This window comes from Rhinolophus sinicus, linkage group LG11 (assembly GCF_036562045.2).
Source record: "Rhinolophus sinicus isolate RSC01 linkage group LG11, ASM3656204v1, whole genome shotgun sequence".
NCBI lineage: Eukaryota > Metazoa > Chordata > Mammalia > Chiroptera > Rhinolophidae > Rhinolophus > Rhinolophus sinicus.
In genome coordinates, this window is record NC_133760.1 from 7,471,380 (window position 1) to 7,494,927 (window position 23,548).

General features: G+C 44.7%; 1 protein-coding gene across 1 annotated transcript in view; it reads right to left on the reverse strand.

Annotated features, from left to right (window-relative positions):
• The window catches only part of ARHGAP35 (Rho GTPase activating protein 35), a 123,123-nt gene that overhangs the window by 52,849 nt on the left and 46,726 nt on the right, over positions 1–23,548 (reverse strand). The window contains exon 3 of the mRNA XM_019752602.2: positions 12,048–12,192. Coding sequence (XP_019608161.2) covers positions 12,048–12,192 — 145 coding nt within the window. The remainder of the gene's footprint in view (positions 1–12,047; positions 12,193–23,548) is intronic.

Here is a 23,548-nt window from a genome sequence, read left to right on the forward strand (position 1 = left end):
TGGAGTCTCACTGGTAGGTGTCAATAAGAACAGCTACTTATCTGTGCTACCAATGGTCCAACGTTAACCAGAGAGCAACGCCCTGCATGGCCTGGACAGTAAAACCCACGGGGTTATCAAGGTCTGTGCTAACCACAGCCTCAACACGAAACTACAGGGAGAGATCCAGCGAAGGAAAGAGCCACACCACAAGGTCCTGGAAGAATTCAAGATTCTTCCAGCCATGCACACCTTGCAAATGGCACTGATCCAGCTGCTCAGAGCATGGGTGAGAAAGCTTTGTGTACCCACTCACACCCTTGCCAGGACCCCTAAGCCCTTAAGGCACAAATAGGTAGCAGAGACCGAAAGGCACAAATAGGTAGCAGAGATCCCCTCACGGCTTTTGCTCTCAGCCTTGTAGATTATTACCCTCTCAGGGACTGGTATGTGCTGGAAGACATCTTTTAAACCGCCATGTTCAACATTCTAAAATTAATTATTAAAAACTGTCTCACTCCTGGGGACCTACCTGAAGCATATGAGTGCCCACATGTGCACCAGAACTCATGTACGAGAATGTTCTCGGCAGCACTATTCAGAATCGCCCCAAACTGGAAAGTGCCTCAATGTCCAGGAAGAGTAGGATGAATAAATCATTGTGGGTCATTCACGCAATGGAATAATACAGCAACAAGAATGAACGCTCTATAACACACACAACCGTGGGTAAATTTATGAATTCAACTGCAAATCAATCTCACAGATAATGTTGAAAGAAGCGAGACCAAAACTGTTTGGTAGGAGTCCATTTTTAAAGTTCAAAAGCAGGCAAAATGATTCTATAACTGTCAGAAACCAGGAGCGTGGTTGTGCCTGGTAAGAAGTTTCTAGGGGGCTGGTCATCTTGTTTCTTGGTCTGGGCACGGGTTAACACAGGTGTGTTCCGTTTGTGGCTGTCCACTGAGCTGTACTCATGATGAGGGTACTTTTCTGAGTGGATGCTACACTTCAATGAGAAGTCTTAATCACTGCCTACAGACACTGTCCAATCTCATCCACACTGTTTGGGGGAAATGTCCTGTTTGGGTTTCCTCAGCCACAGCCAGGGCAGTGACAGGAGCCACCAGAATAATGTCTAACACTGACTGGGTGACTACTAGGACCATGCGTTATGCTAGGAACACTACAAACAGTTCACTTAATTCTAACAAATTCCCTTTGAAGGAGCTAGTACTTTCATTTCCAATTTGAAGGAACAGGAAAATGAGGCTTAGAGAGTTAAGTAAGTTTAAGGCCAGCTACTGCACGGCAAGTCAGGACGCCACGGTGATTCCAAAGCTCGTGGACTTAATGCTTGGCCAGCGGAATGGGAAACGGGTTCATGTTATAAATGTAGACATTGCATTAGGCCCACAAACTTTCATTTTTTTCCATGACCCTGACCTTTCTACTGAGTCTAGGCCTACTGTCTTGTAAAATGTATCACATTCTGGATTCATCTGATTCTTTCCTCATGCTAAGATTCTGATTCAATATTTTTGGCAAGAAGGTACACAATGTTGCCTGAACTGCTAGTAGGGGTGCCAGGTCTGATCACTTAGTTAAGGTGGTAGCCCCCAGATCTCCCATTATGAAGGTACATTCCCCTTTGTAATTACTAATTAGCATGTTAATATTCTGAGACCATGTAAATATCAAGTTCCCTGAAAACCTTTCCCCAGTGATTGTTTTTTTTTGTTTTGTTTATAAAAAACAAAACAAAAAACAACTATTGAGGCATAATTTATATGCAATAAACTATATCCATTAAAAGTGTACAATTTGGGCCGGCCCGGTGGCTCAGATGTTGGAGCTCCGTACTCCTAACTCCATGCTCCTAACTCCGAAGGCTACCAGTTGGATTCCCACATGGGCCAGTGGGCTCTCAACCACAAGGTTGCCGGTCCAATTCCTCGAGTCCCGCAAGGGATGGTGGGCTCCGCCCCCTGCAACTAAGATTGAACACGGCACCTTGAGCTGAGCTGCCTACCGGATGGCTCAGCTGGTTGGAGCGCGGGTTCTCAACCACAAGGTTGCCAGTTTGATTCCTCTAGTCCCACAAGGGATGGTGGGCAGCGCCCGCCGCAACTAGCAATGGCAACTGGACCTGGAGCTGAGCTGTGCCCTCCACAACTAAGACTGAAAGGACAACAACTTGACTTGGAAAAAAATCCTGGAAGTACACACTGTTCCCCAATAAAGTCCTGTTCCCCTTCCCCAATAAAAATCTTTAAATTTGAAACCTGCATACAGGCGTGAAGTCATCACCACAATCGAGATACAGAATATTTCCATCACCCCCAAAAGCTTTCCCAGGCCCCTTTGCAATCACTTCTTGCTACTTCTCGCTCCTACGCAAGCACTGATCTGCCTGCTGTCACCATAGATTAGTTTGCATTTTCCAGAGCTGGATATAAAGGGAGTCATAATTTGCAGTCTTTTGTGTCTGGCTTCTGTCACTCTCAGCTTTTAATGCTTTGAGATTCAACCATGTTGCTGCATGTAGCAGTAATTCCTTCCTTTTGGCCCCTGAGTTGTATTCTAGTGGATGGATGGACCAGCTCGTTTATTCACTGTGGATGGACACTGGTGGTCTCCAGTTTAGGACTCTTGTGAACAAAGCCGCCGGAAACAGCTTAGTACACGTCTTTGTGTGAACATGTCTTTATTTCTCCTGGGCAAATACTTAGGAGTAGAATGATTAAGTGCATGTTTAACTTTTTAATAAACCATCAAAGAGTTTTCCAAAGTTAGTCTATACGCTTTTACATTCCCAACAGCAGCAGGCAAGGATTCTAACTGCCCCATGTCCTCACTTGGTCCTGTCTGTTATTTTATTACTCTGTGATTTTCACATCCAATAATGTTCCTTGTCTGAATTTGTTATGCATCTGTGAGACTATGTCTATCTCCCCCACCCCTGGACATCATGGGGGCAAACTTTTTAGTTCAACATAGCACCTAGCATATAGTAGGTGCTTAATTAATACAAATATTCACTAAATATCTATTGCATGAATGAAATCTGCCCCCTCCAATAAAAAGATGGTAAGTTAAATATCTGTGGACCTACGGACGACTTATGAGGACGTTTTTGTCTTTCTACAACCATTTGGTGCCTGTGTTCTGCATTTTCCCACTCAACCAGAGATAAGAGGTCCAGCTTGCCCTGATTCTGCTCCCCACCAAGGAACAGTGCCCCAGAAGGCAAATACAAAAAGAGGGGCAAAAAGGCCCCTCTTGCATTACACAAGCCTGCTAAGTGCAGTCACTGAAATCCCAAGGCAGGCTTGTGCGGCTTAATTCCCTGCCCTCTAGCAAAGGGCTTTGAAAATAGGGAATTTCAGCAGCAACACTGCCCAGATAGGTGCTGCCCAAAGACAGAATTCCGTTCTGTGACCAGGTTTTTTGGGGGATGCCTCCTAAGAGAATAGGGAAGGCAATATAAATGCTGCCACCTTCTCTCCAGCCAGGCTAACCCTACATTTTATTGACACAGATCTTCCCGAGAGTGATGTACCCTGACCCTCTCCCAAGGGCCAGCTTCCCACCACATCTGGTTCTTAGAGCAGCAAAACCGTCTCTTGGGAAATGAGATCACATATGCCAAGTGCCCCATACAATGCCTGGACCACAGCAAGCGCACAATAAATGTGTCAGGAATAGAAAATGGAAGAGTCAACATGACAGAGGCCATCTTTGGCATTATTATTTTAAACAGCTGCCAGGCTTCCTTGACTACAGGGAGCTTTCCATTCCACAGGGACTAACTAAAATTAAGATGCACTAACAAAACTGTGGCCTACAGTTATTTATATGGCATGGTCTGAATATATTATAAGTCGAAGTGGGAAAGAGGCGCTTTCTGCCCAAATGAAAGTGCTCCTCCCTGGGAACAGTCAGTTCCTTTCTTAGCCTCTGCAGCACTTGCTAGAGGTGCTGGGGACTGGTCACCTCTCAGTAAGCAAAGCAATTAAGAAAAGGACTGCTGGATGGGAAATTACTTTTGCCCCTGTCACCCTGCCCCCTCCCACTGCCAAAAGAAAAAGGTTAAAAATCACTGAAAGAAGGAGAGAGGAGGTTTGGTCTCACACATGATACAAAGAAATCATTCCTAGAGATTCTATTTTTAGTTAAATGGCTGACAAGCAAGGCCTGGGCCTGGGGAATACCTGTGGCAGAGCCCAGAGGAGCAGGCACCAGGCATTCAGCTTGCAGGATGAGGAGCGGCACCCCTCAGAAGCTCCCTCAGGGGGTTTCTACACTGGAGGACATGAATATTTCCCCCAACGGTGAAAAGGAAGCCTTAACTCAAAATGGGCCCAGAGACCTGATTCAAAACCTTAGTTTTGTGACCACAGGGAGGTGAAAAGATAGTGTACTTGCACTGAGAAATTATTCTCAGGAGGGTTGGGAGTGGGCTCTAAAGTCTTCACCCTGACTCCAGTGAGGAAAGGAAAAGTCTAGACCGGACTGTGTATCGCTACTTCCTGCCAAGCATCAGAGAGTTTAGGTCAGCTGGGCCAATGTTCTCTCTCACTCAGAGTCACCTGCTAGAGAAGAGGAGCAGTGATTCCATTGCCTCAACCAATTTTCCACACGGATGAAAACTGAAAGAAAAAGCGTTCTGGCCAGAAAGACAAAGTCTGTCTGACCCCCAGCACCTCCCCGCCCTCACCCCCCACACACACCAGTGGTGACCCCAGAGCAGCTGTGGTAGTTACTCGCCCTCTTCCAGCCCTCCCCTGTAACCAGAGCCGAGAGTGAAAATCTAATATCCTATTAGCACAACAAGCGCCAGGGCTGTCCCTGGGCCTGGGCTAAAAGCATCTGCAAATCAATCTGAAAGCTCTTCTACCTATTGGCCATTTCTTGAATGCATTCCAATTTGGGGAAGTATGAAACAAGGGTAAATGAACTGGTCAGAAAGCTGAGGAAAAAAGGCAGGTGCGAACCAGAGCCAATCTTCACGCAGAGGTTCTAAGCTAACCCCAGAATGTGGGAAAGGAGCTGCAATGCGGAGTCCTGGTAATGAGCGCAGGAGCCCGACTTTTCTGGCGACAAGGCAATGGTCCTTCCTTTGTGATCTGTGTTTAGGAGGAGCTGGCAATTTACTCACAAACTATGAGGAGAGGACGCAGCAGTCACAGGATCCTGCCCTGGGCCACCCTGGAACATGAAGGTGCCTGCAAACAAAGCTTCTCTGCCTCCACTCCCAGAGACCCCACTCTGACACGAACTCTTGCCACCTTCTTCTCAGCTCAAAGGTTAGAATGCAATTGGCCTTAAGATGGAATTGAAAAGATAATGTCCAAGGTATATGGTATTAAATAAAACAAACAAAAACAAACTGCAGAACAGTATGTACAAGACCAACCATTACTGCAGGTTACTTCTGGAGACCGGGATGATAGGGCACTTTCACTTTCTATATCTACATAACATCTATCCACATACGATTTATGATTAATTTTTTTTTTTTTTTTTTTTTTTTACTGCGAGCAAGTATATTACTCTTGTGATTAGAAAACATATTTGTAAGGTGATGCAATGGCTCAAGTTGTCCCAAATCATAATGGTCATGCCACCCCAGTTCCACCATTAGGCTTCGGTTGGTTTGTTTTTGCCATTGTCACTCGCTGTGGCACTGGCTGCGAAGAGGCAAGTGGGTAGTGATGCAGGCCCTGGCACGGAAGGAGAGGGGTGCTGCCTGTCTCCCATCACCACCTAGGGCTGTAAACTCCCAAGCACTGCCCTTCAAAAAAAGTGATGATGCAATGTATTATTTGCCAGGAAAAGAGAAGTGCCAAGCTGTATGAGACAGATACAAAAACAGGGACTCAGTGACTTTTGACTTTGAACTCAGGGCAAGGCTGACAAACAAGCTTCATTTGGAGTATCACCTCCAATCAGCTAGAAGTGACCGCCTGGCCTACCATGTGGGAACTTGAGTCAATGGCAATTTTTATCATGAGTAAGACGGAGAGATGGAACAGGGTGGTCAGGTGGCAGCACAGGCCTTCCCTAAGAAAAGGGCAAGGTCAGTACAAGTCAGGCAGAACTGGGAAAAAACCCTAATCCATAATTCATTCAATCGTTCAACGAAATGCTATAGAGCCCCCATGCCCAATTCACAGGTGGGCTCTGTCCAGGGAGGCCCTCTGCTCAGACAGGACACACAGGATGAGGTGGCCATGGGTGGTGTCAGAAGGGGCTGAGGACAGTGGAGAAGGGCAGACAGGACATGACACAAGGGGACATTCTACAAGACAACTGTCTAGACTTTTCAAAGAAGGTCATCATTAAAAAAAAAAAAGCCAAGAGCACTGTTCTGGACTAAAAGAGACAGAGAGGCGAATAGCCAAATGCACTATGAATACCGATCGGACGCTAAAACAAAAAATTCAGCTGTAAGAGACAGTTTTAAGTCAACTGAGTAAATTTAAACATAGACTATATATGAAATACTACTGAGTGAATGCTAATATTCTCAAAAGTGATAATGCTATTGCAGTTATGGAGGAGAAAGTCCAAGCTTAGGGACATACGCTGAAATTTTTAGGAGTGAAGTGACATGGTGTAGCAGCTGACTTTCAAATGGTTCAACAACTATAAAAATCAGGGGGAGAAAGGGCAAAAGTGGCAGAATGTCAACCACTGGTGGACACTGGATGATCAATGTATTACCCTTTCAACTTTTCAATGGGCTTCATTATTTGCAAATTTAAACGTGGGGGAGGAAAGAACAAAAGCCATGGATATTTATGTTTCGTGGTCAAGTTGGACCCGCAATAGGAAGACCAAGGCAGTGTGGGTGAAGCTCCCAGCGGCGACTAGCGGATGCCTAGCGGGCACTGAGTGCTCCCCGGAGTCTCACCCAGTCCCCCGGAACCCTCGCAGGGGCCCTGCGAGGCAGGTCCTGTCACCACCCTTAGCTTACAAATGAACAAAGATTCGAACCCGGGTCTAACCAGACCGAAAGCTCTCCGTCACTATTCGAAAACACCTTTCTAGCTAATCTGCTTTTTTATTTTATGGACATCCAGAAGAAATCTACAGGGGCCCAACAACAGAGGAATAGTTAAATAATCTGTGACACAGCCATGTAATGGAACAAGATGCAGCAATTAAAATTAGTATTTTCAGCCCGGTGGCTCAGGTGGCTGGAGAGCCGTGCTCCTAACACAGAAGGTCGCCGGTTCAATTCCCACATGGGCCAGTGAGCTGCACCCTTTACAGCTAAGATTGTGAATAATGACTCTCCCTGGAGCTTGGATGCAGTGAGCAGCTGGAGGTCGGCGTGGGCTGCCGCGTGCTGCGATGAGCAGCCAGCAGCCAGCGTGAGCGGCCGGCAGCCGGCGAGAGCTGCCATGACCTGCTGAGAATGGCTGTCCTATGACCAGCGACCGACTGCCTCAGCCGGGGGGAGCACAAAGCTCATAACAACAGCTTGGGCCAGGGAGCTGTGTCCTACACAACTAGACTGAGAAACAACGGCTTGAATCGGAGTGGGGGGGGGAGGAGGGAGGTGGAAGAAAGGGTGAAAGAACTGATATTTTTCAAAGAGTATCAGATGAAGGGATCATGCTCACTAAACGATGTCTGGTTTAAAAAACACTGGTTCTCAAAAAATGGTCCTCCAACCTCATCCTTAGTTACTGAATTCTTTTTCTGCAGGAAAACAGGAGTAAATTGGTGAACTCAGGGCTTTTTTGCCTCATTTAAGTGAGTTATGCTCAAAAAATTTTTTAGGCCAATCACACCACTTATTCTGAATTATGTAAAAGTAAAAATCTATACACGTATGCAGAGAAATAAGACTATGCGGAAATATATCAAACCACTAACAATTGTTTTCGCTAAATAGAAGATCAATGAATCTTTAAATTCTTTTTCAGATTTTGCCTTTTGTTGAATTTCTACAATGAACATGCTTTGATTTTCTGAAGAGGAAAAAAAGTTCTTTTAGGAAACAGAATACACAATGACAACTCCTCAACACACACTAATACCAGGTTTAAATTTTTTCCCAAAATTCTATAAAAGTATAGACCAATGCCAGTGAAGGGAAATATGGAACCAAATTTTAAAAGGACAAAGAAAGAAAGAAGAAAACAATAAAGTTAAACAACTCCATGTTGAAAACCACTCTTTCACTCATGTATACTGGGTACCAGGCTCTGGTGAGACAGGAGAACAGAGAATCTTGTTCTCAGGAAGTTGAAATGTGCCTGAGAAGAACTACCAGGGAAGTGACATTCGAAGTGCTCCTGGGATGGGGGAGTCTTGAAAAACGAAGAGCAGTTCCAGAGGCAAGAGGAATGGGAGATACACTGCAAACCACAGCAAGGGCATACGCGAAGCAGAGAAATACAAAGAAATTCTGCTCTAATATATTGGCTGTATTCTTGTAAAACAATTTTAAAGTGAATGCCTGCCATAGTACACAACAGAAACAAGGGGGTGGGGGAGAAAAGGAAGAATGAGGGCAAGGGGGAGAGGAGGGCAGGCAGACAACCGCAGCAGCAGCACGACCGAAGCGCGTCTTGTAGAGAGGAAGCAAGAAGAGGCTTTTAGGAGAGGACTGTCATATAATCAGGAGGGACTGAGAAGGAGGGTGATGGTGGGGCAGCAGAAATGAAGCGGAGGGGACAGAGCCAAGACAGGACAAAGGACAAACGACAGACTTGGGAATTGACCAGATGAGTCAGAGATGACCCTGAAGCTCCAAGCTTTTCGGTGACAAGGAGGACAGCAGTGCGACCTGAAAGGGCTCTGAGAGAAGCAGCAGCCTGACAGTGGCTGGGGGTGGGCTAGGGGCAGGGCTGAAGAAGTCTTCATACCTGAAAGGATTCACAAGTGGAAGAGCAAGGAGAGGTGTAATTTTGTCACAGGGATAAAAACAAGCTCCTCACAGTCTAAGAGTGAGAGAAGCAAGGCGGGTAGGGTAGGTCAGGCCCACTGATGACTCAGCTCCAGGGCACACGGGTAATGGTCAGGCCCCGGTGCTACCACAGGGGAGCTGCGAGAGGAGGCCACTCACAAAAGGCTTCCCCAAGAAGGGGCAGCTCTCCCACACAGGAGAATCCCAACTAACAAATAAATGCAGAAGGAATTAGAGTGAGAAAAGCTGTGGTGATCACTGTCTCAGGCAAGAATCATCAATGGATGCAAAAGCTAGTGGGTGAGAATATTAGGAGAAACCAGATACTCAGTTTCAAAGCTTCTCCCTACAAAATATTTATCATTACAAAGGGGCCAAGGGTAGCTTTACAGCGGAGAAGCTTGGCAGACACCAGCCCCTTAATCAAGTGATCAAAGGACATCGCCAGTGAGGGACAAAGAGACATCATTTGCCACCTGCTGTGATGCATGGAGAAGGACACAGCATCACTCTGCTGTTTCTGCCAAGAATGCTAACCTGAATCTAATCATGAGGAAACATCAAGAAAATCCAAGTTGAGGAACATCCTACAAAATAACTGATCCTCTTTAAAACCTTTGAGGCCATGCAAAAACAGACTGAGTGGTTCTAGATTAAGAATAGATCTGACAATTTAACGTAATATGTGGCGGTACATTTATACAAGGGAGTACTACGCAGCCATAAAGAAGAGTGAAATCTTACCATTTGCAACAATATGGATGGACCTAGAAAACATGCTTAGTGAAATAAATCAGACAGAGAAAGACAAATACCATACGATCTCACTTATATGTGGAATCTAAAGAAAAGAATAAATGAATGAACTAATCAGAAACAGTCTCAGAGACATAGAGGAAAAACTAAGGGTTGCTAGATGGGAGTGGGTGTGTGGCTAAGGGGGAAGGTGAGGGGATTAGAAAGCACAATCGGTAACCACAAGATTGCCACGGGGATATGAAAGTCAATTTGGGGAATGTAATCAATAATACTGTGAAGATTTTGTAGGGTGTCTGATGGATACTTGTCCCATTAGGGAGACCACCTCAGGGATGATGTAGATGCCTGATTACTGCACTGTACACCTGAAGCTGAAGAATAATGTCAACTATAATTATATATATATGTATATATATATGTACACACACATACACACATATATGTATATGTATATATGCACATATATATGTATGTATATGTATATGTGTGTATATATATGTATATATATATATACAAGTGGAGTACAGCATTAGGAATAGCCAGTGGAAATGGCTGTATGCGATATCAGAGGGGTAGTAGATGGGGGGGTTATCACTCTGTGAGGGATATAAATGATAAATGTCTATTACATTGTTTTGTATACCTGAAACTAATAAAAAAATAAAAATAAAATAATAAATAAATAAATAAATAAATACATAAATGTAATATGTAGTCTGGGATTAGTTCTGGACACCCCCCCAAAAAAAATTTCTTTTGCTATAAAGGACATTAATGGTACAACTAATGAAATGAAAATGTCTATAGATTAGATTGGCTAGTAATGGGTCAATGCTAATATTCTAATTTTGAAAATTGCATGGTGGTTATGTTAAGAGAATGTTTTGAGGAAAAAATCATTGAAGTATTTAGACGTAAAGGTGTATCATATTTGCAACTTTCAAAAGTTACAGATAAAAGATACATTTATAGAGAGAAAGAATGATAGGAGGATGTGGTAAAATGTTAACCTGGGGATTTTTGTAACTTTCAATTTGTTACAAATTATACTTTTTGTAACTTCTCTATAAATCCGAAACCAATTCAACATCAAAAAATTGAGGGGGAAAATCCCCCCCACCAATGTCACAAATTACCTCTTCTTGCTGGGTCAATAAGAAGGAATTTGCTTTGTGTAGTTTTCCTCCCAGCCCAAGGGAGAGCTGTCAGGAAAAAACTGATACAACACCAATGTCCAAAAGATGGACACTCAGAAAAGGCTTTGGGAACAGAATGAACTAAACAAAGCTGCAGATCTGCTATGATTACGCAAAGTGCTTGCTGTAATTCAAGCCTGGTGTGCTGCAGAGAAAACCCTGGAAATAATGACAGTCTTTAGTGGGCTTCAACTTGAAACCTAGTTTCCCTGAGTCCCCACATCCTCAGGAAATATTAACACCAGTCGCTCAGCTGAGCATGACACTGCTGAAGTTGTCAGTACATCCTGGCGGGCTGGCCAAACCGCACCATACTTACACTACAGACACGGGAATCGGGAAGAACACAGAGGGAGGCTATAATCCCCACCTGGTTTCAAATCAGCTTAAGCCTACATTCTTGAGCTCAACTGTTAATGTTCAAGAATCCAGGTAACACAGTGTCCCCCAATCGTGGTCTCCTTGAAGCTCATCAGCTTTGAAAGCATCCAGGAGATCAAGGGAGAGTGAAACTGGAAGCTCCAGGGGTTTCGAAAGAGGCCAAAGACAACGTTATGGGAGCTCTGAATGAAGGAAATGTTTTAACACAGATAAAATCTTGTCACTTCGAGAACAATGCGGAAACTTTCAAGATAGCTGGCCTCTGAGATAACATCAAGTTGTCAGTGGAGTTGAAATACAGCTGTTTGACCAGAAGAAGATAGATGTTCAAGCATCCTGGCTGGTTTTTTACCTCAGGAAAAAAAGTCTATCAACACATGAATCTCAGGCACCTGTCAGTGGCCAAGGGCTATAATAGTCACAACCAGTCATTTGTTTTATTAAACCACAATGTTTACCATTTGTGTCCAGTCTAGTGCTGAGGACACAGTGATAAATAAAACCCTTTCCCTGCCCTCAGGAAGCTGACACAGAGAGACAGGCGACTGGTGGTGGGGGGCACAGAGAGGTGCCTAGAACAGCCCCGACTGCAGCCCTGAAAGCAGGATGCTCTGAGAGTGCTAACAGGCCCTGCACAACTGCATGGAGATGGAGGGAGGATGACAGCTGTCGGCACTGCTCAGCTCCTTCTCAGAAAGCATCCCCCACTACAAGAGCTCATTCCAGAAGCTCCAGATGGCTTGGCCCTCTAGAAAGCATCCTGCAGACGGTGAAAGCTGTAATTGGCTCCGAGGTAACACACTTACCTGTGGCTTCAATGTACTCAATACATCTCTCAATAAAAACAGGGATTGGCTTCTCTGGAGTCACGACGGTTGTTAAGGGGACCCCAAAATAGTTACTCTCCCAGGTTGCCTTCGTGATGGATGGCCGGGGCTTGGGCTTTGGTTTCTGTCCAGGAAAGAGAAAAGAAAGTACAAAAACAAAGTGAGTCTCTCTACATGCACTAAAACATCAGGAAGGCTTCCAGAGGGGAGCTCACAGTGGTGTGGAAACTGCTGGAAAAATTCCAAGCAGGATAAAGAGATCCACTTATTCATCTCACTAATTTTGTATTTTCCAGCCTCCAAATATCACACAAGATGCCGGCAATCTGCCACATGGTCACCCCTTGAGCGAGAGACGGCATTACCAGAACAAAGGTGTTTATAAGAGGCAGGCCATGTTTATTTAAAAACAATGAGATGACTATTTACACCCTATATTGGGTGCACTGGAATAAACAGGAAGTTTTCCAAATATCCCATATGGATAATAGATGTTATACAAAGATGGCTCAACTCTTAAAAGGATAAAAGATGAAATTGGAAACTAATAATTTCCTCTTTCCAGAACAGAGATAGGCATGGATTCTGCTAGGGCTGAAAGCCCCAAGTGAGAATTCCCTTTGGTACATTAGCCGGGGGTTAATGGCTTCCGCATCAGGAAAGGGTAAAACTAACTAATCAGAAGTGACAAATAAGATAATTCTCTGTCTTTCTTCTCCTAGCGGTCACCTTCCTCATGCAGCGGGAGTAGCAGCAGCAGAAACTACCTGAGAGCTTACTATGTACCAACCAGGTCCCAAATATTCTTTCTTTTAAACCTTATGACATTCCATTTTACCAAGGAAAAATGCCACATGCCTAAGTGACACAACTAGTAAGCGACAGTACTGGGATTCAAACCCAGAAGTTCTGCCTCCAAAGACCCTGGTATTTTATGTCAGTGGGTCTTCATGACCGTTAGAAGTTACCCAGATGGAACTGCACCCTGAGTCATTTATTCAATCATCCAGTTACTCAGTCAGCTGCTCCCAAGAACTTTCAGAAGCAGGCAGTGAACGGTAGTGGTTAAGAGCACAGGTCTTGCAGACAGAGAGAACTGACTTGGGCAAGTAACTGAGTTTTTCTAGGAGTCAGCTTCTTCATCTGCAAAATGGGGTTCTTGCCACCTCCACCCACAGATCTGCTGTGAATCTAGGATGAAATAATGCATATAGAGACCTTAAGCAAGTGTCTGATACATAGTAAGTATGCAATTGATGGAGGCTAAATTTTCTAGCTAACTTAGGATGTTAGATAACACCTCATTGTCTTGTTCTAGTACTGAGAAGGGGGAGAAAGCATAACATTCAAATTTATTGTCTAGTTACAAGAACTATGGTTAGAAGGCTTCCCGGTGATTAGAAATAACTCCCTTGCAGTGTCTCTTAAAGTCCCGTTTTTTATTCCTTAACGCCAGTTGATTCGGAATCCTCATTTTATTGAAGAACGGTGCTGTTGTACTAGTTTTTTGACAGGCAAATCCTGCAGGATTGGGTTTGGTAAAAAGAATGTCACTGAAACCCAGATGGTCTTCTTCACATATGCAGATTCTATAGCTAATAGTTTAAAGGGTATGGACAGAGCACTGTTTGACTCCCTAGTATCCGGTTGCAACCCTGTGTAAAGATAGAAGCACTCAGCCTCTTTCCTTTGTAAGTGCTCACATTATTGGCGATTTCACCCTGACGACCACCTTGTAGCACGGCGCCATCCCTGAGATGCTAAGTCACTTGACCAAAGTCATAGAATTTGTCTGTCAGGGCTCAAACCCAGGTCTGTTAGATTTCAAAGCTTCAATTCTTTGTAACTTCATAGAAGATGTTAGGGAGAGAGTCCAGATTGGTTAAGTTATTTCATATAAAGATACATCATAAATCACTAATTTGTTTTTCTTTACTGCTTTATAAAAAGTCTGAAGTCAGAGCCTGTTTGCCTCAGGCAGTGAGTCATCAGGGGAGAAGCAGCAGCCACTCCTGCCACCTGAGAAGCTGTCACTGGTCTTGTGAGCCAGGGCCAGGGCCAGGCTTTGAGGAGTGCGTGGCTCGTCTCTGGGACCCCAGGACCCTTTCCCAGTGCGCTGCGGTCCTCCACACTGAATCCGTTAGCAGCTGGCAGGCTGTCTGAAGACTGGACTGTCTTTGCCTCTGGGTTGTCATTTCAGGTAATGCCAGCCAACAGCCCAGAAACGGGCTTGCTTCTCCTTTCGTATACATTTTATTCTCAGCTGTTCTTTTTTCGCCAGTTGTTTTCACAGGAAGTTCTCAAAGAATCTCAGACTAAACAGGAAGTGATTTGTTTCCATATGAAGGGTACCAAAAGGAATGATGGGCAGGATAGGAAAGGGAATGGTTGACCCCGATCTAGAAGCTGGTTGTCCACTTTAGTGGAATTTATGCAGAAATCCCTAAATACTTTTAAATTCATAGCTGTACACATTGGTAAGTACATCCGCCCTTCTAAATGGGTCTTATTAACTTGGAAATGAAACCGAATTGCTGGAGATGCACCTGAGTCCATTTACCTTGATCCGATATGGTTACCCTCCTCTTTAGTAGATATTTTAACAAAGACCACAATTTCAATTGTATTTCTGTGGCTTTAGGAAATTTACTATTTGTTTAGAGTATTTTTTCCTCATGTGAGCTTCAAAATCAAGGGACTGAATACTTTTGGAGCAAATATCTCAATAACGTTTATGAGCACGAGCTTTGGAGGAAGGGAAGACTGGGGCACTACAACAGCTATTTCAAATAGCTACGGGACTCTCCCATGGAAAGAGATTATTTTGTATGATTCCAAAGAGTCAAGGTGGGAGAGATAAGAGTAAAAAACGGAGAGGCATGTATAAAGAGAAACTGAAAACACAAAACCACCCCAGCTGTTTACAGCGGAAGGGACTGCTCTTGTAAGTACTTGAAGCAGAGGCTGCAACCTACCTGCCAGACTCGCTGTCAAGAAGATTCTGCCATCAGATGGAAGACTTAAATTAGACAACTGCTCACAGTTGTCTTACTTTGAGGAGCCCAAGATCTAGTTCAGCACTTCAACTTACAAATGTGGAAATGGAGAGTACGGTTTAGCAATCGTGTTAACTCCCCTGGCTGAGTGACATGAATTCTCTCTCCCTCCCTCCCTCTCATCCTCTCCGTCCCTCTCTCTCATTTAAACAAACTCTGGTTTACAAAATGTCAAAATACCTCCTTGAGATAACTGAAGGCTCTGTGGGGTGTCATAAATTCGGTAAGAGCTCCTGCACAAAGGATTGTAAACTTCCTTAGTAAGGGAGCAGACTTGGTGCTGTGTGCCAAGAGCTGGCCAGACTGCTGACAGAACCAGCACCCGAAGGGCGACTGGGCACACGTCAGATGGAAATGCCATCCTCCTGAGTTGCCTGCCACATACATGTCTCTGTCCACAGTCAGACGTGTGTCACTCATTATGGAGTCACTGGAGCCCTCTCAGCAGCAGGTCCTTGGAGAGGAGAAAGTGACACCATCCCAACATCCACCTTCTTGGGGTGACACTCACTTACGCAGGCTGAATTGAAAAAAGCACCTAGCCAGAGGAAACCAAGCCCTGAGAACATTCTACACATCTGTGCCTCTAAGTTAAAAGTCTGAGTCAAAACCGGAAGATAATAGTGACTAATTAGGGGTGGTCCTGTGCAGGACACTGCTCAGTGCTCTGCACAATTAGCGAAATCTCACATCCAGCCTTCAAGGTAGGGTTATTCGTCTTAATAATCTGACAGATGAGAAAACAGAGGCTCCGACAGATTCACACCCGGCACTGAGAGTGCCAGGATCCAGAGGCCAGTGATGGATGAACATCAAAGCCCCATGGTCCTTTCCCCTCCGTGAACTATCTCCGATGAAATGCCACTGATATAAACTAAGGAATGGGTCAGCTTGAATCATCTTCACCTTGTTCTTTTGGATAAGTATTTTCTGAATGGACAACATAGTCCATTGCTCTTTACTTCACAGTTTCCTTAAGAACATGCCTGATGCTTAGTATGGATACTAACCAGGTGGCAAAGGAAACAGAAACAAACCACTCGCTCAGTCTATGGCAATGCTGCACTGCGGAGAAACGGAGATTGCAATTTGCCTCTGGCCTCTAAGATTTTCGGAAATGAGAAAGAGCATTCAGGGGAAACTCCCAACTCTGGCAGAGTGGGAAGACGTCAATCTCCTGCCTGCAGGATGGTAAGCCCACTCCAAAGCCCCTCCACGTCCACGGGAGCAAGAAGAATATTAGAATGACCCCCAAGGAATAAGAAACAGGCTAGAAAAGGGCTCCTCCAATCAGCCTCTACGATGACGGGGTTCCTGAGCCTGATGTGCAGTAAGCATTCAATAAATTTCCTGAACAAAACCCGTTTCCAATAATGCACAGGACCAATGTTTCTTGCTATTTTTTCAAGTTTGGCTGAGAGGAGGTCTCTGTGCATACAGAGGCTTTTTTGCTTGTCCGAACACTGCTGCTCTCACTAGGACGTGAGAAGGTGAGGCTCTGAAGGTCTTGTTCATGCTGACAGTACTACGTCACAGATAATCAATTCCCATATGACTCTGCGGCACCAAACGGAGATAGCCACTTTGTACATATATGGCCATTCTCCTACTGGGCTAAGTTCCTAGAGGGCAAGAATCTTGGCATTTTTCTTTTTTAAGGAATTATACCCAAGGTCACATAGCAAACTAGCAGCAGAGCTAATAGCTGGACCAAAGTCATCTCTCGCCCTCAATGATCCACCATATTTCCCCGAAAATAAGACCCAGCCGGGCCATCAGCTCTAATGAGTCTTTTGGAGCAAAATTTAATATAAGACCCGGTAGTATATTAGACCCAGTATTATATTATATATTATATTATATTATATCATATCATATCCAGTCTTGTATTACATAAGACCCAGTCTTACATTAAAATAAGACCAGGTCTTGTATTAATTTTTGCTCCAAAAGACGCATTACAGCTGATGGTCTGGTTAGGTCTTATTTTCAGGGGAACACGGTAATTGGTAAGAGAAGACATAGATCCACAATAAGCAAAGCTCATGTAGGTATCAGATGAGCAAGTACCAACTGAGCCACAAAGAAGAGTCTCCCATGGCACCAATAGAGAGGTCAGCCACCCTTCTTGGATTAAAAAACAACAACTCTGTCTTCTGTGGGAACAGTGGGTAGAGTTATGCAGTGATCTTAAACTGTCAACTTCAAATATTCTTTCCTGGTCTCCATAAATATGCTTATACGTGTCAAATTACTTATCCAGATTTTAGGGTCAGAAAATACAGTTACTAGAGGTGTACCACCTAGCACAGCTTTTTAAATGCTTGGTAGCATATTTAAATAAAGGAAATAAAAACCAGAATCCAGGCTGTTGGATCCTCCATTCTGGTTTTCAAGGAGAACTGCTACATAGAGAATGTAGTCTGAACAGTGACCATGCCCTCTGAATGGGGACAACTCTCCCTCTCGAGAGGGAAACGGACAAAGCAAAGCCCTCGAGGGTCACATGCATGGCTTACTAAGTTGTGTGGTGGCACACCCTGGACTAACTGAAAGTGGCAGGATAGAAAAACCGAAAGATTCAATAAACTACATCACTATGTAGTTTTGGTTTCCCCAAAAGCACTTTTCGCATTCTACATTCAACATTACGGCTTTCTCATTGGCAAGGATTCTCTCACATGTCCAACAAAGCTGGAAAAAGACCTTTGCAATTAAGTTACTCGCTCGTGCGCCAGTTGCATTCTTGGTTAACTGGTGCTCCCCCTTCTGGCCCTGAAAAAGTCAAAGCCCAAGTTGAAGAGAAAATCTGAGAGTGTATTCATTCAAAGTGCATTGCAAAAGCGCAAATGCTTGGGCTTGTCTCCTTTAAGCTGCCAGTTAGGACTGTGACCTGGTCACTCACCATCTCGGGAGGGAACAGGAAGTAAGTGCGAAGTCTCAGCCTTCTCAGCGTCCCTAATCCTCTCGCATGAAGGGAAAAAAGAGGCAGGTCGTCCCCTTAGGGGCCCCAAATAAATTGAGACCATAGCCTTTTGCTCTATAAAGCATGACATCAGGCAAATCTGGGTCAATCCCTGTTGCTGCCTTTGACTAAACGGCCAATGCCACAGGAGGCAAAGTAGAGAGGGGCTCCACTAGTTCCAGAAAATTTTTACAAACATCCTGCCTGACTCAACACTCACTGAACAGGGACTTCCCAGAACTATAGGTCAGTTTTCACCCGCTTGCCTCCTCTCCAACACGGGAGAAAACACACTCAGAAGTCCTTTCTCTATAGAAGTCGAGGTAATTCCTGACTCGAAATAATCTGAATCCTTACAAAGATATTTCAGTATCACTAAGTGATGGAGGAGAGTAAGTTGGCTCCATGAAGATCAGTAATTCTCTGTTCTTTGACAAATAAATTTGAGTTGCCTATTGTAATACTTTTTTTTTTTTTTAAAGAACAGGTGTGCTGTCAACTAAGGCAGATAAAGATAGTCTTGTTTTTGTCACCAAAACACACTACACCAGTTCTTTGGGCTTAAAATAAACTGAGAAACGAATGACACCAGTTCGAAACAATTTCTCATAGTTCCAGTTGCTATTTCAGTGTCTCCATGCCTTTTTTGTCCTCTATTCGACTAGACTCTGAAGCTAGAAACAGCACCATGCTGTTCTTAGGGGGCAGTGTGGAAAATGGATTTTTTCAGATAATCAAAGTCCTTTGTCTGAAATGAACAAATTGACTGAACTGATTCAGTGGTCCAAATGTGTGCCTGGCTACTGAATATTACTGTCTTTCTTAGAGACTGGATTCTAAAAACCCACCGGAAGTGGAAGTCAGAGGACCGGGGTTCAAAAACATGTTCCTCCACTTGGTACCTACACTGACTTGGGCAGGGTGTTTCATCTCTCTGAGCCTGTTTCCTCATCTCTAAAACGGAAATTGAAAAAAAAAAAAAAATCACTTCATTAAGACTGAGAGGAGAAACACATGAAAACCTGGTGTAAAAATGCCTGCTACTGTACCTGGCACACAGTAGGTACTCGAAAAGTAGCACAGTACCAAATCCTCCTCACGGTATCGCAGCCTGGCTTATTCGGCCTGGTTCTCCCTCACTCTCTGCAGTAGCCAACGGTAGGTTTCTCTCAACTCTGTGAATATGCCATGTTTTTTCTGCCCCAAGTTCCATACCGTTTTCTCAAGTGCTCTCCCCATGAAGCCTCCATCTTCACTGTCTGCCTGCCTCACCGTCTACGTTCCAGCTTTATATATCATTTCTTTGGGGAGAGTCCCGAATACCCTAGCTGAGATAAAACTCCTTGCTCTACAATTCCACAGTGCCCTGTACCTCCCCTCTGGTAACATTCAAAATGCATGTAAATACACGATGAAAATCTATGTTCCCTGTGACTGAGCTAGATGAACCCAAGTGCTCACTAAACACCCATGCACTGAATTGTTTCCTTCCTAAAAGAATGAATGTGCCTTGGAGCAAAACAGTTCTTTTAAAAGATAAAATTCAAGAATCAGAAAATCCAAGGTCAAGTCAGTGCCCCCACGCCCTTTTTAAGACCCAAGTATTTATTTGACCTCACAGCTCAGTGAGTAGGACTAGCCTTTTGGAAGCACACACTGAGTCTTTCCAGAGCAGGTTACAAAGAGCTCATATTTCATACCATTCAGCTTGTCTGTCAAAATGCAACATCCCTCCCTGGGGAGCGAGCAGCCCAATTCCCCAGCTGGTTTTTATTCACACTCGAAACTTTAACTCCGTTCTAGCCCTCACAAAATGAGAGCTGTGTCCACACAAAGCCACAACAACCAGCCAATTCACTGAATCCAATGAAATAAGCCAATTCACTGGTGCTGGGGGGACACACAAACTGTCAAACTGGTTACTTGGTGCCTTATAGACCAAACAATGCGTGATTGAATTGGTTTGCTTTTCAATAGGTTGTCTTGTCATGTGGTAGCTACAGTGAGTGAAAGATTTTCTTTATCATCCTGTTTTGTCTTTTTTAAATTTTATATATATATATATATATATATATATATATATATACACAAAAATAAGAGCACATCAGATAGAAGGGCAAATCGCCAATAATGGCTTCTCTAATCTGTGGTCAAACTCACTAAATTCAGCAATTCGAGCTTGCCCAAAAGGCACATTTTGTGGAGCAAGGCACCAGGGCCTGTTTCTTGGCTTTAAAATAAGAGCCTGCCCGTCCTGATCTCCTCTTTGCAAACTCATGGCACTGGGAGACAGAGACCATGTGCAACAACAACTCTTTACAGACAAAGCATCTATTCACGGACCCCACTGAAGTGCAATCGTAGATTTTCAATTTCATTCAGCTGAGTGCGGAAGGCTCCCACTATGAGGGTGGGTTGCTAAATGGTTCAGCTGGGAAAAGGACCCAGAATGCGAGTCGGCTCTGCAGTCTGCACTTTCATTAGCAGAAATGAAACTGAGTTCCTCACCCCAAGTCCAATTTTACAGTAAAGAGGTAATCTAGCAAATTAGCCAAGGGTGCTGAGGGATTTCTTTCTCCACATCACATCATGCCCAGAGCATGGCTTTTTTGTTGTTGGGGCGGTTGCTAGGGTAAGCGCTGTGACAGCAGCTATGTAACACATAGGGTTAAAACTTACGCAGAAGGGAGGGCAGCCAGACCAGACCAGTTTTCTCCTTTCCTCAACACAACATGCGTATTTCCACCTTCCAGCCATTCCTTACCTCACTCTTCCAGGTATAGTTAAATAACAAGAACTCACACTTATTCAGCACGCAGTATGCTCAATGTTTTCTGTGCATAATCTCATTCTATTTCCCACAACCATAGGAGGAACGTGCTTCGATATTCTCCCCTTTTGCAAAACGGATGAGAATCACATGCCCAAAGCCCCAGTGAGGAAGCAGAGGAGTTGGGATGTGACTTTAGCCCCCCCTCACTCCCCACTCCCAGAGCCTCAGCTCCCAGTCACCACACTGTACCACTTTAACCACCCCTAACATGGGATTTCCACTCGGCCCCAACACATCCCCCCCACCCCAAACCACCTATTTTCCTTTTCAGAAGCTGCGCGGGTGTTGCTGCCTCAACTGGGCACTTAGGCCTGTGCAAGACGGATCTGTGCCATTTCCCCAGTGGTGTCTGGCAGGCAGGAGGCACTAAGTGTGTTTTCCATTACCTGCTGGCTCCCCCTCACTTCAAATAAATACTTATTGCTTTGTCATGCCAATAAAAATCGAAAGCCAAATCCCCCACGGAGGGGCTGGCTTGGCATTCTCTGGCCCACAGTATCTGGCTTTTCCAGTAAAACAAGTGTCAGTCTGCGTTAATGGCAGCAATTTTAAAATGAGGTTTGTGCCACCAGGAAGAGAATCAAGGCTTTGCTTATCTCTGCATTAAGACGACAAAGCAGCCACACTCATTTCAAAGCACCATTTCCAAGGCAGGAAAAGACAATTTCACCTTTTACTCACTCTTTCCAAAGGACACTCCTAAACTGACTACTGGCACGCTATTGCTCTTGGGCCAGAGGTATCGTTTTTTATTTGCCTTGAAGAGGCGTGGCCCACAGAAATCAGACAGACGGGAAGTTCATCGCTTCTTGCAGGCTGACCCAGCAACCCAGCGTAAGGAAGTTCTAGGTAAGAAATGATCACAACTGGCGCAGACCCAGTACCTCAGGGGCTCACCAAAGCCAGCGTTTTCTGTGGAGCCTACACAGTGTGCTCTTTAAAGCATGGCTTGTTTGGGAATGTGTTTTAAAAGTATTATTTTCAATAAGTATTAAAAATGTAGAAGTCAGAAAAACAGTTATAATTCACAGTGTGCTATTATGCCACCTTCCTAATTCCCAGGTGTGCAAACACCCCCACAATTAGAAGACTGTCAGCATTTAGAGAAGCTGTTCTGCCAACCGCCTTCATTGGGAGTGGAGGAGGAAGAGAAGAAAGTCAAAATATTCAAAACGTTTGGATCCCAGTGTCATTAAACAGGATAAACAGGGGAGCTTGGGAAACACTGGGAGGCAGGTCAGGCTACTTTCTGGCTTCATGCTTTGGATGGGGCTGCCCGCTACCAACCTCTGGAGAGCAAAATACTGAAGGCAGATAGACAAAGGAATCCAAGGGGGAAAACAAACCAAGGGGAAATCAGACAGAAGAAGAATGCCTTTGATATTTATTAATATTCAGCTCGGTGGGGGAGGGGAACAGAACACGATACTGCCCTGCTCTTTCTGACAACCACATGCGTAGGAAATTTCTGGAAGCTCCAGTCAATGGTTACTGAGGAGCACCCTATATGCTATCAAGGAACACAAAGTGAATCCGTTTTCCTGGGGAGGGCCGTGTTTTCCCGGGGAGGGCCGTGTTTTCCCGGGGAGGGCCGTGTTTTCGTGGGAAGGGCCGTGTTTTCCTGGGGAGGGCCGTGTTTTCCTGGGGAGGGCCGTGTTTTCCTGGGGAGGGCCGTGTTTTCCTGGGGAGGGCCATGGCACCGTGTTCCTCCACCTCCAAGGGCCCTCTTCACCAGTGAAACCTGCAGACCTGGTCTCCAGGTGATAGTTCACAAGGGCACTGTGAGCTCTCAAAACAACCTGGACTCTAGATCCTTCTGATTGTATGTCTTATGATAAGTTTGTGACAACCTTTCTTTGCAAAGTTCCCCGAAATACTTTTAGACAAATGACTTTGTTTTCTGCCATTTCGTGGTAAGCAGAGCAGTAAAAGCTTTCAATGCAGAGAAATCCTGTGTGTATCATGCAGGCCGAGGCTGACAGGTAACACAGCTCTGCTGTGGTGCTTCACCAAGCTCTTTCTCTGAAAAACACAGGCTTTCCCTCTACTATAAATGGGGGGAATGGAGGAGCTGGGACATACTTTTCCATCTCGAAGCCTACACCCAAGGGGCCAGGGCACTGTGCCGTCCCTGCACGTGCAATTCTACACAAGACAGAGACGTGGCCTACGCTGCCCTGGGGACGCTCCCTCCACATCTGACAATAGGCCTGACTCTCACAATACACACAATTTACTTGTCACTCTCTTCCCCTCCCTGCCCACCTGTGGTCCCTAAATCAAATCTGAGGCTCAAACAGCAAATCAGCAGTCTCAACTCACCTACAAACAAACAAACAAACAAAAATACAGCACCCCAATTCTACAAACATGGGACAGGTTTGTAACTTGCAGTGGCAAGGTCCTTATTTTTCATTTATGTACTTGAAGACCCTTCAACTGATTTGTGTGTGCAAATACCTACCCAATTTTTCCTAACCTAAAATGTAGCAACCTTTATGGATCAGCAGGGGAAGAGAAGCCCAGAAGGGATGTACAGATGAGCTTTTGTTTAGCAGTAAGAAACTGAGGCACACAATTTTGGATTCTGGTGTTTGAGTGAAGGAAAAGCAAACCTATGGTGCCT